Source organism: Bos javanicus, chromosome 17, assembly GCF_032452875.1.
Source record: "Bos javanicus breed banteng chromosome 17, ARS-OSU_banteng_1.0, whole genome shotgun sequence".
NCBI lineage: Eukaryota > Metazoa > Chordata > Mammalia > Artiodactyla > Bovidae > Bos > Bos javanicus.
Window position 1 is genome coordinate 62,973,311 of NC_083884.1, and position 14,819 is coordinate 62,988,129.

The 14,819-nt window shown below is 43.8% G+C and overlaps 1 protein-coding gene across 3 annotated transcripts in view; it reads left to right on the forward strand.

The window, feature by feature from the left end:
- The first annotated feature begins 1,171 nt into the window (after positions 1-1,171).
- The window catches only part of BICDL1 (BICD family like cargo adaptor 1), an 80,126-nt gene continuing 66,478 nt past the window's right edge, over positions 1,172-14,819 (forward strand). For all 3 annotated transcript variants that reach the window (XR_009730417.1, XM_061385011.1, XM_061385012.1), the window contains exons 1-2: positions 1,172-1,609; positions 7,279-7,494. Coding sequence is in view for 2 of the 3 variants with exons in the window: in XM_061385011.1 (XP_061240995.1) it covers positions 1,172-1,609; positions 7,279-7,494 (654 nt within the window). In the remaining variant the exon portion in view is untranslated. The remainder of the gene's footprint in view (positions 1,610-7,278; positions 7,495-14,819) is intronic.

Consider the following 14,819-nt stretch of genomic DNA (forward strand, 5'->3'; position numbering starts at 1 on the left):
AGACCCACAGTCCGTGGCAGCAAGTCTCCGTCGGGCTTGGCCACCCGTCTTGGAGAAACGTCCTGAGTCCCCTTTGGAGACCAACCACCTGAGACCCATCGCACCCACAGAAGCTCGCCAGTCCAGAATCCCGAGAGAGGTCGAAGGCGGGGCCAGGCCTTGAGGTGAGAACGAGGCTGGGGGTGGGGCCGTGCTCGGAGGTGCGCGCGAGGCCACACCCCGAGGTGAGCGTGTCGGGGGCGGAGCCACACCGCGAGGTGGACGCGAGGCCGGGGGCGTGGCCGCGCCGAGGAACCGCCCGGACCGTTACGGAAGAGCCGGCCGTCTCCCCGGGCTGCGCACGCAGCTGCCCCCGGGCGTGAGGCAGTGCAGGGGTTAAGGCTGCCGGCGCCACCTGGGCGCCGCTGAGGAGACCCACGAACCGGCGAATCGCGAGCGGGCGCGGTGAACAGGTGCCCGTGCGCGTCAGGCGCCGGCAAGGGGCGGGAAGAGGGGGCGCGGCCGGAAGCCCGGGGCGGGGCGCGGCGCGGCCGGCCCGGTGGAACTGGGGAGAGCTGAGGCAGGCAAGAAGGAGGTCGCCGGGCCGCGCGGTGCGCGATGTGGAGCCGCCGCCTCGGCGCCTGCAGCAGCCGCCGTCGCCGCCGCTGCTGCTGCTGGGGCTGCCGCCGAGCCGAGGGACATGGAGCGCGGCTGCAGAGAGCGGCCGCCGGCAGCAGCAGCGAGCGTCGCAGCGACAGCGGAGCGCAGCCCGCCCCGTGAGGCGCTGCCCGGCCGGCGGCGGCAGCGGGAGCAGCAGCAACAGGGTGGCTGAAAACCCGGCGGCGGCGGCGGCGGCTTTCCTCCCCGCAACCTCCCCTCCCGCTTCGCGTCCCCGCAGTCTTCCCTTCCTCAGCCTTCCCTTTGCCATCCCCCCTCCTCCTCCTCCTCCTCCTCCCCCCCGGCGCGCGCCGAGCAGCTGAGCCCGGGGGCGGGGGGAGGGGGCGCGTGCCGCCGGCGCGGGGGAGGGGCGGGCCGGCGCGCGCCGCGCCCAGGGCTCGCGGAGACCCGAGGGGCGCGTGCCGCGGCGTGAGGCGAGGCGCGGGGCGCCGGGCGGCGCGGCGGGGCCCCTCCCCCCTGCAGCCTGGCGCGCGCCGGCCGGGCCGCACCGCTGCGGGCTCGGCGCGCGCGGGCCATGTCCGCCTTCTGCCTGGGCTTGGCCGGCCGCGCTTCAGCACCCGCCGAGCCGGACAGCGCCTGCTGCATGGAGCTGCCCGCCGCGGCCGCGGACGCAGTCGGAAATCCAGCCACCGCCACCGCCGCTGCCCTCATCTCCTTCCCCGCGGGCCGCGGGGAGTTGGAACTGGCGTTAGAGGAGGAGCTGGCGTTGCTGGCGGCTGGGGAACGGCCGTCCGAGCCCGGGGAGCATCCTCAGGCCGAGCCCGGGCCTCCAGCCGAGGCGGCCGGACTGCAGCCGCCGCCCGCCCAGGATCCCGAGCTGCTGTCAGTGATCCGGCAGAAGGAGAAGGATCTGGTCTTGGCGGCCCGACTGGGCAAGGCATTGCTCGAGAGGAATCAGGACATGAGCCGGCAGTACGAACAGATGCACAAGGAACTGACTGATAAGCTGGAGGTGAGGACGTCACTTCTGGGATAGGTGGGAAGCGGGAGTGGGGGGAGACCAGGTACCCGCCCGCCGGCCCTGGGTAGCTTCGGGAGCCAGGCACTCATCCACCTCACCCCACTCCTTGCTTATCTTGTCTTAACAGAAAACCACCTGGGAGGTGGGTAGCATGGAGGGTTTGGGGTTATCAGACGAGGGCATTCTTTGAACACACCTGGCTTTCCTACCCTGCTCACAGCAAATGGGTCCATGCACGGCCCCAAACGCTGTGGGCCGTTCTATATATGTACTGTACACAGCATCTAAAATAGAGCTTACAGTATGACTAATTTATACAGCACTGAGGTGATGTCTGCACACAGAGAAATTACAGAGTCGGGAACATTTAAAATATGCTCCAGGTTTTCAGAGAGGTAGTTAATCGCTAATCAGGGTGTTAGCCTAAAGCTTTTTAGCTTTGGAGTTAAGGGCTTCCACATGCCCTTGTCTTAACTTCCACACAGCTCAGAATGGTGGGATACGAGTGCTCCTAAAGGAGCTTTATATAGCCTTCAGATACTCACGGATTAGGAAATACGGTTCCACTGCAGAAATCAGGTGAGCCTGGGCTCAACATGTGACGGTTGTGATTTGATATGGACTTCAGTATATATATGTATTTAAACAGTACTTTTGTTTCTGTTCTGGGTCTCACACATGCATTTGGATGGCCAAATGCAACTTGTGAGAACCATATAACTTTAACCATTGTTATAAATACCCCTTAAAATATCTATAAGATTTCTGCCAATTCTCTGGACCAAAGTCTTTTGCTTCTGTTTTCTTGCCCTTAACTAGAAAAGGGCCTTGAAACTGATACAAGTGGCCACCACTTCTAAAAAAATTTTTAGAGTCTTTTTTTCTTAAGTGAAGATGGGGAGATGCATCTGTGGCAGTGGCGATGAGCTTATCTTTTTCTGTCTATGCATTTAACATTGTCTCCCAGTTTGGTGGCAATGAGTTCTTTTTATTCTTGTTAGAAGAGAATAGTACAGCCCTGAGTAAGGTTTGAAATTAACCATTGCCTGGTTCCATATCACCGCTACTGGTTTAATGGTCAGAGTGTAGATTCAGAAACTTTTCTCTAGTAAGTATGTCTGTAGTCCAACAATATATCAAAAATAAATGAGAGGAAAAAAAGGAAACCAGTGAGTGCCCTGTAGTTCAGTTGGCCTGTTAACTAGGTCTGCCAGTCGATGAACTCCTGAGATACCTCTCTGAAAAGTGGTTTGTGAAACCTATATGTAGATTGCCAAAAAGCAACCCAGTGAATTGAATTGTTTGATTTTCACTTGAAGTACACGTCTCAGACTAAAAGGGTGTCTTTTTTTGAAAAAGAGATTAGATTACAGACTCTAAATAGAAGTACTACTGCAGAGATGTATGCTTGTGATTTGAAATTCCTTCAGTGAGAGACTTGATTAAAGAGACAGCTGGCTTGAAAGGAACATCATATCAGTTGATTTGTTGAGTGATAGTTTTCAAGGGTAATCCTGAATGTGTAGTTAAACACATCCTGGGTTCCACTTGGAACCTTTATACATGTCTTCACCAAAGGAAAAAGATTTTCAAATTCTGTAACAAGAAAGGTTATACTGTAGAAGAATAAATTACATTTGACTTTTTGCTATTGACTTGATAGACAATATTAAAATAGTTTAAAATTCTTATTAAACTATTTTTAAAAATCTTCACTCCTCTCAGGTCAGCATATGAACTCAAGTGTTAGAGGTTTATTTTTAATTTCTGGATGTTGGTTACACAACAGTATGAATGGACTTAGGGCTACTGAACTAACAGTACACTTAGAAATGGATACGGTGATAAATTTTATGTTATGTATGCTATGATCTAAGGCACTAACTTACATTTATACACTTTTTTCTTCAGAGATTTAATCTTTATTTAGTTTTTTAAAAGTATGCTTTTGAAGTCCAGGATTCTCTTTTTCCCCCATTCCAGGTGAGAGTGAATTCTCTCTTAATGCAGAGGTAGTCTCTTGCCTAGGTTACATTTTCTTCCCTCTTCCCTAGGCCAATTCTAATGATTCTGGCACTACTTTTTTTTTTTTTTTTTTAAGAGGCAAAACAAGTATGGTGGGACTTCCCTAGTGGCCCAGTAGTTAAGAATCTGCCAATGCAGGGATCTGGGTTTGATCCCTGGTTGGGGAAGTTCCACATACTGTTCAATATGGCCAAAAAAAAAAAAAAAAAATAAATGTTCTTGTTAAACTTTTTTGTTAAAAAAAGTAAGGTGAAAATGATTACATAATTGGGTAGTAGATTTAGTTAAGCAAATGCAGGAGTCCTTGTTTACATTCAGTGCTTGATCCACTTAAATAGTATTTTTTTTCTTTGTATCTTTCAAGAACCATATCCTGGACTTAGGAGAATAATACGCTTTTTTGGTTCGTGGCAGAAGTCCATTTCTGTAACAACCAATTTTAGGTGAGCTAGTGATACTAACTTCTTCAGAGTTTTAAATAAGCTGTTTTTAGAATGGTTTTAGATTTACAGAAAAATTGGAAAGATGGGACAGAGTTTCCATATGCCCTGCCCCCAGTACTTGCCATAATTAGTAAACCAATACTAATACAGTATTATTAGCTATGAGGCTTTCTTGGTAGCTCAGATGGTGAAGACTGTGCCTGCAATGCAGGAAACCCGGGTTCCATCCCTGGGTTGGGAAGATCCCCGGAGAAGGGAATGGCTACCCAGCCCAGTATTCTTACCTGGAGAATTCCATGGACACAGGAGCCTGGCAGGCTACAGTCCCTGGGCTTGCAAAGAGTCTAACACGACTGAGCGACTAACACTTTAACTTTTTCATTTAGTTTAATTAGATTTCTTTGGGCTTCTCTTGTGGCTCAGCTGGTAAACAATCTGCCTGCAATGTGGGAGACCTGGGTTTGATCCCTGGGTTGGGAAGATCCCCTGGAGAAGGGAAAGGCTACCCACTCCAGTATTCTTGGCCTAGAGAATTCCATGGACTGTATAGTTCACGGGGTCACAAAGAGTCAGACACGACTTATTAGCAAATAGATTTCTTTAGCCTTTGCCAAATGTCTTGTTCTGTTTCATGATACCCTTACATTTAGTTTCTGTATCTTCTTAGTCTCTTTTTTCCTGTATCAATTTCTTAGACTTCTCTTGTTTTTGATGACCTTGACAGTTTTGACATGAACTTTTTTCTTTTTCTTATTGAGGTGTAATTGACATATAGCATTATATTAGTTTCAGGTGTAGATATTACCTTTTAAAGTACAGTGTAACCCCAAGAAACAGGGAATAGCATGGACAGAGCCTGACCGCTACACTTTCTGATATTCTTCCTAGAGTTTACTGGTTAATTTAGCACTTCACTGAAAATGTAATTCTGGGAGAAACCTTTCTTTTCTCAGAATAGACAGAAGGCTAAGTTCTGTATGTTCATTAATAGGAAAGTCTTGACTTTTTTCCCCAGAGTGTTGGGAAACCTGAATTAGGAAGAAATGTAAGGACAGAATAGATTAATCAGCATCACTTGTCCTCAACCCTGCCTCACTCCCTGCACGTGGATTAGATTGTTTTAGTCGCTTAGTTGGGCTGTTCACTAACAGCTGTTTGCGGAATATTTTTAAGTCTCTCTGTTCTTTTAGAACACAAGCCTAATTTATCTGGCCTCTCAGTAATACTGTGATTACTGAGTTCTTGCTGTTGCCTTCTGCTCAGTCTTTTCCATTTTGGAAAAACTCAATAAAACCAAGTATCACAATTTTAGAATTGTAATTACCATTTACTTCTGCATCTCATCTTTCTGAAGTTTGTGTAGTGACTAAAACATCCTCATTTTTGGAAGTTTAGCAAAATGAGGGAAGCATAGAACAGAAAATTTTCATGCTGAGAAGTACAAGTCCCTCTCTTGAGAGAAAAATCTTTTTTTAGGCACATCTCAGATGTGAAATAATGAGACTGATTTTCTCGTATAACTATACACTGCCCCTTAAGGCTTTCCAAAAGAGGCATCCTAAAAAACATTTGAAAGGTGAGAACTTAGATGGAATAAGAGTGTAGAGTCACAAGGTGAAAAGATGTCTGAGTACGCTGAAGGAGAAGATGCAATTGCCTGTCGTAGCCTGTTGAAACAATCTCAGTGCTTGATAGTCAGCCTTTAGTGCATCAGAATTTCCAATAGAACCTAAATAGATGAATGGGTAGATAGACAGATAGATGCCTTCCTAGGCCTCATCCCATTCTTTACTGAATCACAGTCTGGAATTAGTGTTTAGGTGGATATATTTTGAACAGTTATATCAGAGATTTTCTGACAGAAAAAGTTGAGGACCATTGCTTTACTTCTCATATGCATCTCATATACTCTGAGGTATTTACTTGGTTTTTTGGTACTTGCTATGCTTTTTTTATTGTTTATTTTTTAAATCTATTTATTTATTTGGCTGCATCGGGCCTTAGTTGCAGCAGGTGGGATCTTTTGTTGTGTTGCGTGGACTCTAGTTGTGGCCCGTGGGCTCTCTGGTTGTGGGATGGGTCAGTCAGTGTGTCACGGAGGCTTAGTTGCTCTGTTCCAAGGCATGCGGGATCTTAGTTCTGGATCAGGAATCGAACCCACATCAGCCTGTATTGCAAGGTGGATTCTTAACCACTGGACGACCAGTGAAGTCCTCATACTGCTTTTTAAATAGGAGAACATACTTGCCTCTGAAAAGAGGCATTCATATTTATCTTACGGAAACAAAAAGATGTTCTTATTTCCTTCAATCCAAAAAGAGTTCTTTTCTGTTGTTGCTCCTTCAAACCATCTGTACTTTTCCTGTATACCATTTGTCACACTGTACAACATAATACTTTTATCAACCTCTCACTAGAGTGGAAACTCCATAAAGGAAAAGATCAAGTCTCTTTTGCTCAACATTACTTCAATGACTAACCTATAACAGTCAGTCAGGAATGAATGAATCAGAAATAAACATGCAAGGATCGTAGGCCATGATTTAATAAAAGTAGGCCTGAACTTGCCTTAATGATTCTGAAATGCAATGCTATATATAGCAGCAAATATTCATTGAGTTGTTATGTAGAGCATTAAACAGTCAAGTAAGGGAGACCCCAATCCCAGCTGTCCCATTTGCTAGAACAGACCTTAAGCTGGTTGCAGAATCTCTTCTGTTGCTTCATTTTAAGAAGAGGTGGTTGATCTGGAGGATCTCTGAAGTCCTTTCTGTCTCTGAAAATTCTAAGTGCCTGGTGTTATACCAGACATAACAGATGACAGCAAAAGAAGCTTTCTCAAGGGCTTGTTTTAGGTTGCTTAAATGTATATTTCACTGATTAATAGATGACTTACTAAATTTCAGGTGAGTTCCTAAGTCTAGAACCCCCATGTCCAAGGACAGGAATAAACATAATAACATTAAGTATTTCAGTAGGAATGGCGTTCTCTTTGTGAAGTTAGCCTTCCCTACTCTGGCAGAAAGGGATATTTTTGCAGCTGTGAAATGGGCAACTTGTCCTACATGGCAGAGTGTTTTGTTGTGCTGACTGACTAGGAAAAAGAAAAGTTAGAAGAGTGTGAAAAGAGAAGAAAAATTAATGACTCTGGAATTTTTTAACAGTTTAAAAATCCTCTTCATTTTCACCCAGCACTTAGAACAAGAGAAACACGAACTAAGAAGACGATTTGAGAACCGAGAAGGCGAGTGGGAAGGGCGTGTGTCTGAGCTGGAGAGTGATGTGAAGCAGCTTCAGGATGAGTTGGAGAGGCAGCAGGTTCATCTACGGGAAGCAGATCGAGAGAAAACACGGGCCGTCCAGGAGTTATCAGAACAGAACCAAAGGTTATTGGACCAACTCAGCAGGGTGAGTCACGAGTTAAGAACTTATGGTATTAGAAAAAAAGAATTTATGGTATAAAATACTAAAAGTTGAAACAGAGCTTCTGTTTAATGTCATCATATATATGGTAAGAGTAGTTCTCATTTTTGTTGCCTTTGGTATTGATACCAGTAAATCAGGTATTTTTCACCTCTTAAGAATTTCGACTGGGATGGACTAGGTGCCAGGAGCAAAGACCCTTGCTTGTCACCAACCAACTGTGAGCTTTTGGCAATCATTTAACTTGGGAGTCTTCTCATTTTTAAAATCTAAGAGTTTGCTTAATGATTTGATGTTGCTTATAGCTCTACAAGTCTGTGATTCTTTTACCTAGAGAAAGTCTGTCACTGGTAAAATTACGTTAATGCATTTAGTTCAGATATTAAATGGTGCCATCTTTAAAAAAAAAATAAATTTACCGTTTTTCTTTTCTTTTTTTAAAAATTAATTAATTAATTTATGTTTGGCTTCCCTGGGTCTTGGTTGCTGTGCTTGGACGTCCTTGGTTTCAGCGAGCAGGGGCTACGCTCCAGCTGCAGTGTGCAGGGTTCTCTTGTGGAGCGCGGGCTCTAGGTGCACAGGCTCCAGTAGTTGCGACCCATGGGCTCAGGAGTCATGACATTGGGGCTTAGTTGCTCCATGGCATGTGTGATCTTCTGGACCAGGGATTGAACCCGTGTACTCTGAATTGGCAGGTGGATTCTTAACCACCGAAGCACCAGGGAGGTCCAAATGGTGCCGTCTTTAAACTGAAAAGCTTAGGGAAAATTTCTAGAGCAAATGATTTTCAGTGTGAATGTACATTTCTTATTATTTAAATATGAAAAGAGGTATGTGTAGCCGTATATATAAAATGTGTTCTCTTTATTTCTACATTAAGTAGAAGTTCTTTATTTGTACCTTTATAGTGTGGTGTCATAGAAGTATTGATTAACCAAAGTCAAGAGAATGCAAAGAAGGAGTATGAGAGCTGAGTAGGTGGAAATCTAACTTAAATACGAGCACACCTTTTAACAAATGCAGGAATGTTGTTAATGCCCTGGTCTCTAAAGCCACTTACTTTTGAAAATTAAGAGCTGGATTTACTTTTGTACCTCGTGCCTTCTTATGTATTGAAAATAAAACAAGTTCAGTTACTCGTTTTAGAGGAAAAAAGAACTTCTACTCTGATCACACCCCTAAGCACAGATGCCCTTAGGAGAGCACTGCCCTTGTCTGCATGCTTAGTGTTTGGTGCTTAGGTCTCTGGGAAAGGCTCAGCTAGAGCAGCACGTGAAGTTATTTCACTAGGTTGTGTCTTAGTTGCTTCTCATGGGGACCTTGTGCTGTGCTTAGTCGCTCAGTCGTGTCCAGCTCTTCGAAACCCCGTGGACTGTAGTCCACCAGGCTCCTCTGTCCATGGGGATTCTCCAGACAAGAATACTGGAAGGTTGCCATGCCCTCCTCCAGGGGCATGGGGACCCTGAGACTGGTCTAAACCTCGTGCCTCACCAGGAAGTACAAAGTAAATGCTACCACTAGAGAAAGGGAGAGGAAGGAGGAGAGGATGGAACCAAGGGCGCCGGGGGCCAGAGGGGGCAGGGGAGAGACCGAAGGGGAGATGCCAAAAGCTTGGGAAAGAGCTAGTCACAGGAGCTCTCAGAATGTATGTAAAGATGAGAATTCAGGTGGTGGTGGAGCTGCCTGCAGGTTTCTCGCTAGGGAATCAGACTGCCATTTGATTGGCTGGAACGGAGGGGCTGGACAGTTCTTCCGGAAGTCATTACAGGGCCAGCTCAGGAGCCTTTCAGAGTCAGTTCTAAAACCTTTTTCAGCAACTGGGAAGGGAATCTCTATCCTTTTGAGATTATATAGCTTTTTGAGACTTCATCTATCATTCATGAGAAAATTTTTTAAATTATTGATTTATGGCTGTGCTGAGTCTTCATTGCCGCATGGGCTTTCTCTAGTTGTGGCGAGCAGGGGCTACTCTCCAGTTGCAGTGCTCGGGCTTCTCATTGCGGTGGCTTGTCTTGTTGCGGGGCATGGGCTCTAGGGCGTGCAGACTGTAGTTGTTATGGCGTGAGGACTTGGTTGCTCTGCAGCATGTGTGATCTTAGTTCTTGGGCCAGGAATTGAACCAGTGTTCCCAGCATTGGCCAGGACCCCTGGACAACCAGGGAAGTCCTTTCATTAAAGATTGACCAGGTCAGCCTGGCCAGATTGATTGATTTGTTCAAAAACATTTAATACTTATTCTGAATTAATGTTTCTTACGGAGACTTACGAAAGGAATACAACAAACCAGAACAATTTAAGAGGAAATTATTTATTGGGAGCTGAGTTCATGTTACAAAGTGACATGAACAGAAGCCGCCTCAACTCTGCTTTTTGATCTGGTGAAAGATAGGTGGTGGGAGAAAGCAAGTTTTAACATAACATAGGGAGAGCCCTCAACTTAGAATTCAGACACGTGTTGAATCTTGACTCTGCTTCTTTACTGGGTGACCTTGTTTATGACTCCCTCTCCTTATCTTTGAAATGGGGGTAAAAAGTTGTACCTAATGCAAGTGCTGTTGAAATCGAAATGAAATAATGTGTTTATGTTAAGCAGAATATGAAGTTAAAGAATTTGTTTCAGTGCTGATGGTTATTTTACTAAGGTAGTATTTTTATAGTTGAGATTCCTGTGCCTGATTTTTCTGTAGACAATTCTGATAAGTGGTTCCCAGAAGAATATGGGAGGATAACATTTCCACTAGATCTAGATTCTTGTTATCTTCTCTGGCCTTGAATGTAGGCCCTTGATGAGTTTTGTGGCTTTTCTCCTTTCTCTCTTTAAGCAGGCCAAGCCCCTTGGGTTTCCATCAGCAGCCAGTTTAGATTGCATTTTATTATCATTTTATTAACTGAGTATTCAGAAACTAGAGGAGTGGAGTACTTGAAGTGAATTAAGATTCTCTTAGGACAAGTTAACAACCAGCAAAAGTAGTAGAAGGCCATGCTTTTCTTACAGAGTGAATAATGTGTTTTTATAAGCATGAAATGTATGATATCTAAAATGTGTTGATATTTCCGTGATGCTTTTGTCCAGAGTATTTTTTTATTGAAGTATAGTTGATTTATTTGTCCAAAGTATTTTTAAATGTATTTCCTTTGCTGCCATGGCCTCCATGGTTTTTGTTTTTTTTTTTAATGTTTGTTTGTTGAGATAGGATTCATATACCATAATATTTGCTTTTTAACAGTGTACAGTTTCACCATCACCACTATCCAATTATAGAACATCTCATACCTCTCAAAGGAAGCCTGTGCCCATTAGCAGTCATTCCTCATTCCTAACCCCCATCCCACACACTGACACCTGAAAACCATTAATCTACTTTTTATCTCGATGGGTTTGTCTGTTCTAGACATTTCATGTAAATAGAATCATACATATGTGACCTTCTGTGGCTGACTTCTTTCCCTTAGTATAATGTTTTCAAGGTACACCCACATTGTAGTGTATATCAAAACCTCATTTTTATGGCTGAAGAATATTCCATTGCATGGATACAACACATTTTGTTTATTGATTCATTAATAAATGGACATTTGGGTTGTTACCACTTTTTAGCTTTTATAAATAAGGCTGCCATAAACATTCATATTCAGGTGTTTGTATTTCAGCTCTAAAATAGAATGCTATAATATATATCTCATAAGCTTTCGGATCCACGTTATGATGATGGAAGGGATGGGAATTGTCCTAATTTTATAGCTGAGAAAAACTGGAGGGACCAAAAGATATGTGGCTTACTTAAGGCTCTTCCAGTACAAGACTGATGAGGGTTCCTTTGCCTCAGTTTCAAATGTCTAAGGTAGCAATCAAGGTCACAGGCTTTGGAGCCCAGACAGCCCTGGGACCAGACACCAACTATGTTATGTACTAGCTGGGTGAGTATGGGAAAGTTTTCCTACTTTTTAAAATCTTACTTTCATTCTCTGTATAATGGAAACAATAGTATTATTACTATTATCTGATGTTGTTATGAGGATGGAATGAGGTAATGTATGTAAACTCTAACTATGATGTCTAGCATATAGCGAGTGCTCAATAAATGGTAACCATCATATCCTCATCATGAAGATGAGATTTCTGCATCTAGTCCAATGTTGATTCTCTAATTTGAGAGGATGGAAGAATCTGAAGTGTCCCCAGCACTTATCAGCATGTTAAAACTGTTTTGTCTAGTAGTCAAATCTCTTTTCAAAAATATTTGTGTAAAATTGACCCTCCTGGGAGTTGAGTTAGGTTTATCCTATAGCACTTAGTATTGACATTGCTGCATATATCCTGAGGATACCTTTGTTGTTGTTCAGTCACTAAGTCATGTCTGATTCTTTGTGACCCTTTCATGGACTGTAGTCCACCAGGCTCCTCTGTCATGGGATTTCCCATGACAAGAATGGGAAGAATTCTGGAGTGGGTTGCCATTCCTTCTCCAGGGGATCTTCCCAATCCAGAGATTGAACCTGTCTCCTGCATTGCAGGTGGATTCTTTACCACTGAGCCACCTGGGAAGCCTTTGTTTCTTCTTTGTAGAAATGTCTAGTTAGGTCTGCTCCCCATTTTTCAGTTGGGTTGTTTTTTTGTCGTTGAGTTGTATAAGCTATTTGTATATTTTGGAAATTAAGCCCCTGTTGGTCACATCATTTGCAAATATTTTTCCCCATTCTGTAGGCTGTCTTTTCATTTTGTTTATGGTATGTTTCCATTGCTGTGCAAGTTTGTTTGTTTTTATTTCTGTTGCCTTGGGAGACTGACCTAAGAAAACATTGGTACAATTTATGTGAGAGAATGTTTTGCCTATGATCTCTTATAGGAGTTTTATGATGTCATGTCTTATGTTTAGGTCTTTATTTTTGTGTATCTTGAGAGGATATGTTGTAACTTCAGTGATTTACCAGCAAGTGGCCAGCTTTCCCAACACCACTTGCTGAAGAGACTGTTTTTTTCCATTCTATATTCTTGACTTGTTTGTCGAAGATTAATTGACCGTAGGTACGTGGGTTTATTTCTGGGCTGTACCACATCTTCTTTATCCATTCATCTGTTGATGGATATTTAAGCTGCTTCCATGTCTTGGCTATTGTGAATAAGGCTGCTGTGAACATAGAGGTGTGTTATCCTTTTGAATTAAACAGTTTTGTCCGGATATATGTCCAGGACTGAGATTGGTAATTCTAGTTTTAGGGAACTTCCACAGTGTTTTCCTTAGCAGCTGCACCAGTTTACATTCCCACCAGTGGTGTCGAAGGTTCCCTTTTCTCCACACCTTCTCCAGCCTAAGAATGAATGGAAAGCAGGCTGATGTGACCATGGTGCCATTGGCTTAGGAAGATGAGGTCAAAGGGGAGTAGTCAGTGGCCAGATGATGTAGGCCCTTTCCTGCCATGATACAGATTTGGGGTTTTATTCAATGTGCTGCGAAGCCAGTGATCTGCTTTTGGCAGAGGAGCATCAAGACCTGATCGATAACTGTTTTAAAAGTTTACTCTAGCTACCATGGGAGAATGGATTATAGGGGCCAGCAGTGGAAGCCTAGAGGTCAGGGAAGAAGCCACTCTCCAGTGGAGAGTTGATGGTCACTTTGGTTATAGAGGTGATGAGAAGGGTTAGATGGGGTGTATGTTTTGAAGGTAGAACCAACCAAGAGTTTTGAATGGAATGGATGGATGTGAGAAAGGGAGTTAAGAAAAGAATCATAAAAAATTACTCCTGGATTTTCATCTTGGGCTCCCTAGGGAATGGTGGCATCATTAACTTGAGAGACCAAAGGCTAGAGGAGAGGTTGGAATATAAAATCGAATAATTACTGTTGGATGAAGTTTGAGCTACCCTTAATATCCATGTTGGTTTCATATAAGTAGAACAGTGAGAATTCTGTTGTATTGAGGTGAAATATTGCCTTAAATTTCCCACAGTCATCTGAGCACTCTCAGGGCCTGAGGCTCTGTTTTATAGTGCCTTCTGTTGATTGTTCCCAAGAATTTATTCAGAGTGACTGAAGCTGTATTCAGATGAGTTCTCATTCCGTCTAGCCCTGACTTCTACCCTCCATGACCCCCCTCTTCTCGTTTGTCCCCCACACTCTCAGCCGCTAGGAGAACTGCTCTTCTGAGTTGGTGTCTGTGGAATGACGTGAGTAGGAGGAAGTTGGTGCAAACAGGTGCTTTGTCTGTCTGCTGCCTGTTCTAAGCTGTATTCCTCAGTCTGCCTCTAATGTCTTATCCACACACAAAGAAGGTAGGATGCACAGTAGCTGGAGCTAATCTTCCTGAAAAGACTAATTTTCCCCTGAAGAGCAAACAGATCCCTGTTCTTTAAACAGCTCATTTGGGATTAGCAGCTCTGCATCCGTGTATTTTTTGAAGCAAATTTCTCCCAGGTTTCTTTCTCAGGGTTAAAGGCTTTAAAATCGTGACTGTTGTGGCTCTGCCTGGTGACACACAACCATCCTTGTTTCTAGAACACTTTACAGTGAGCAACAGCTGCTCATCAAAAGTAGTTTTAATTATTGACTGGGCTTTTGGGAGCAGGGGCCTGTATTTTACTTGTCTTCTCCTTAAAGTCTGTTTCATTTACCGGTTTTGTGTTGTAGAAAAAAAGACATGGCAGTTTTTAGTCAGCTTATCCTTGAAAGAAGTTTGGAAGACAAGATTATTTTCCAACCAGACAACAGTAAATTCAGACTTCCAAAAGGACACATATGGGACCTTCTGAGATCTCATTACCACTCTGTGATGAAACGGATAGCAGTTATTCTTTGTTTGACAGATAAGAAACTGATCATCAGAAAGTCAGTGAATTGCTGAAGGCTTTAAAGTGGTTATGGATTAACTAGTGATGTTAAGATTGGTTTTTGTACCTTTTCTAGGAGAGGTGGTCAATCAGAAACAAAAACCTCCTCACGTGTATTTCCATCTCGCTGGCTTGTTTTGTTGTTGTTGATATTTGCTGCATGTTGTTTTGGATGCCCCTTAACTTCAGAGTCACTGAGTAAAATGCATCCAGAGGTTTAGGGTCCACTTTCAGCAGCTTGTATTTGTTTTATCAAGGAGGTACTATGAAGATTGAGAAGGATTTGTTAAGAGGCTCACTTCAGCTAGAAGAGAAAAGGGGTTTTTGCCTATAGGAGCTCTCTGTGAAGACAGCATTTTCAGCTTTTTCCAGATTGGTACTGTTGCTAATTAGTAGGTTAAACACATTAAGGTGATAATTGCTTGTTCGTTCAGCATATGGGTGTTTTTATGGGTAAATTTGTATCTTGATTATTTGAGACTGA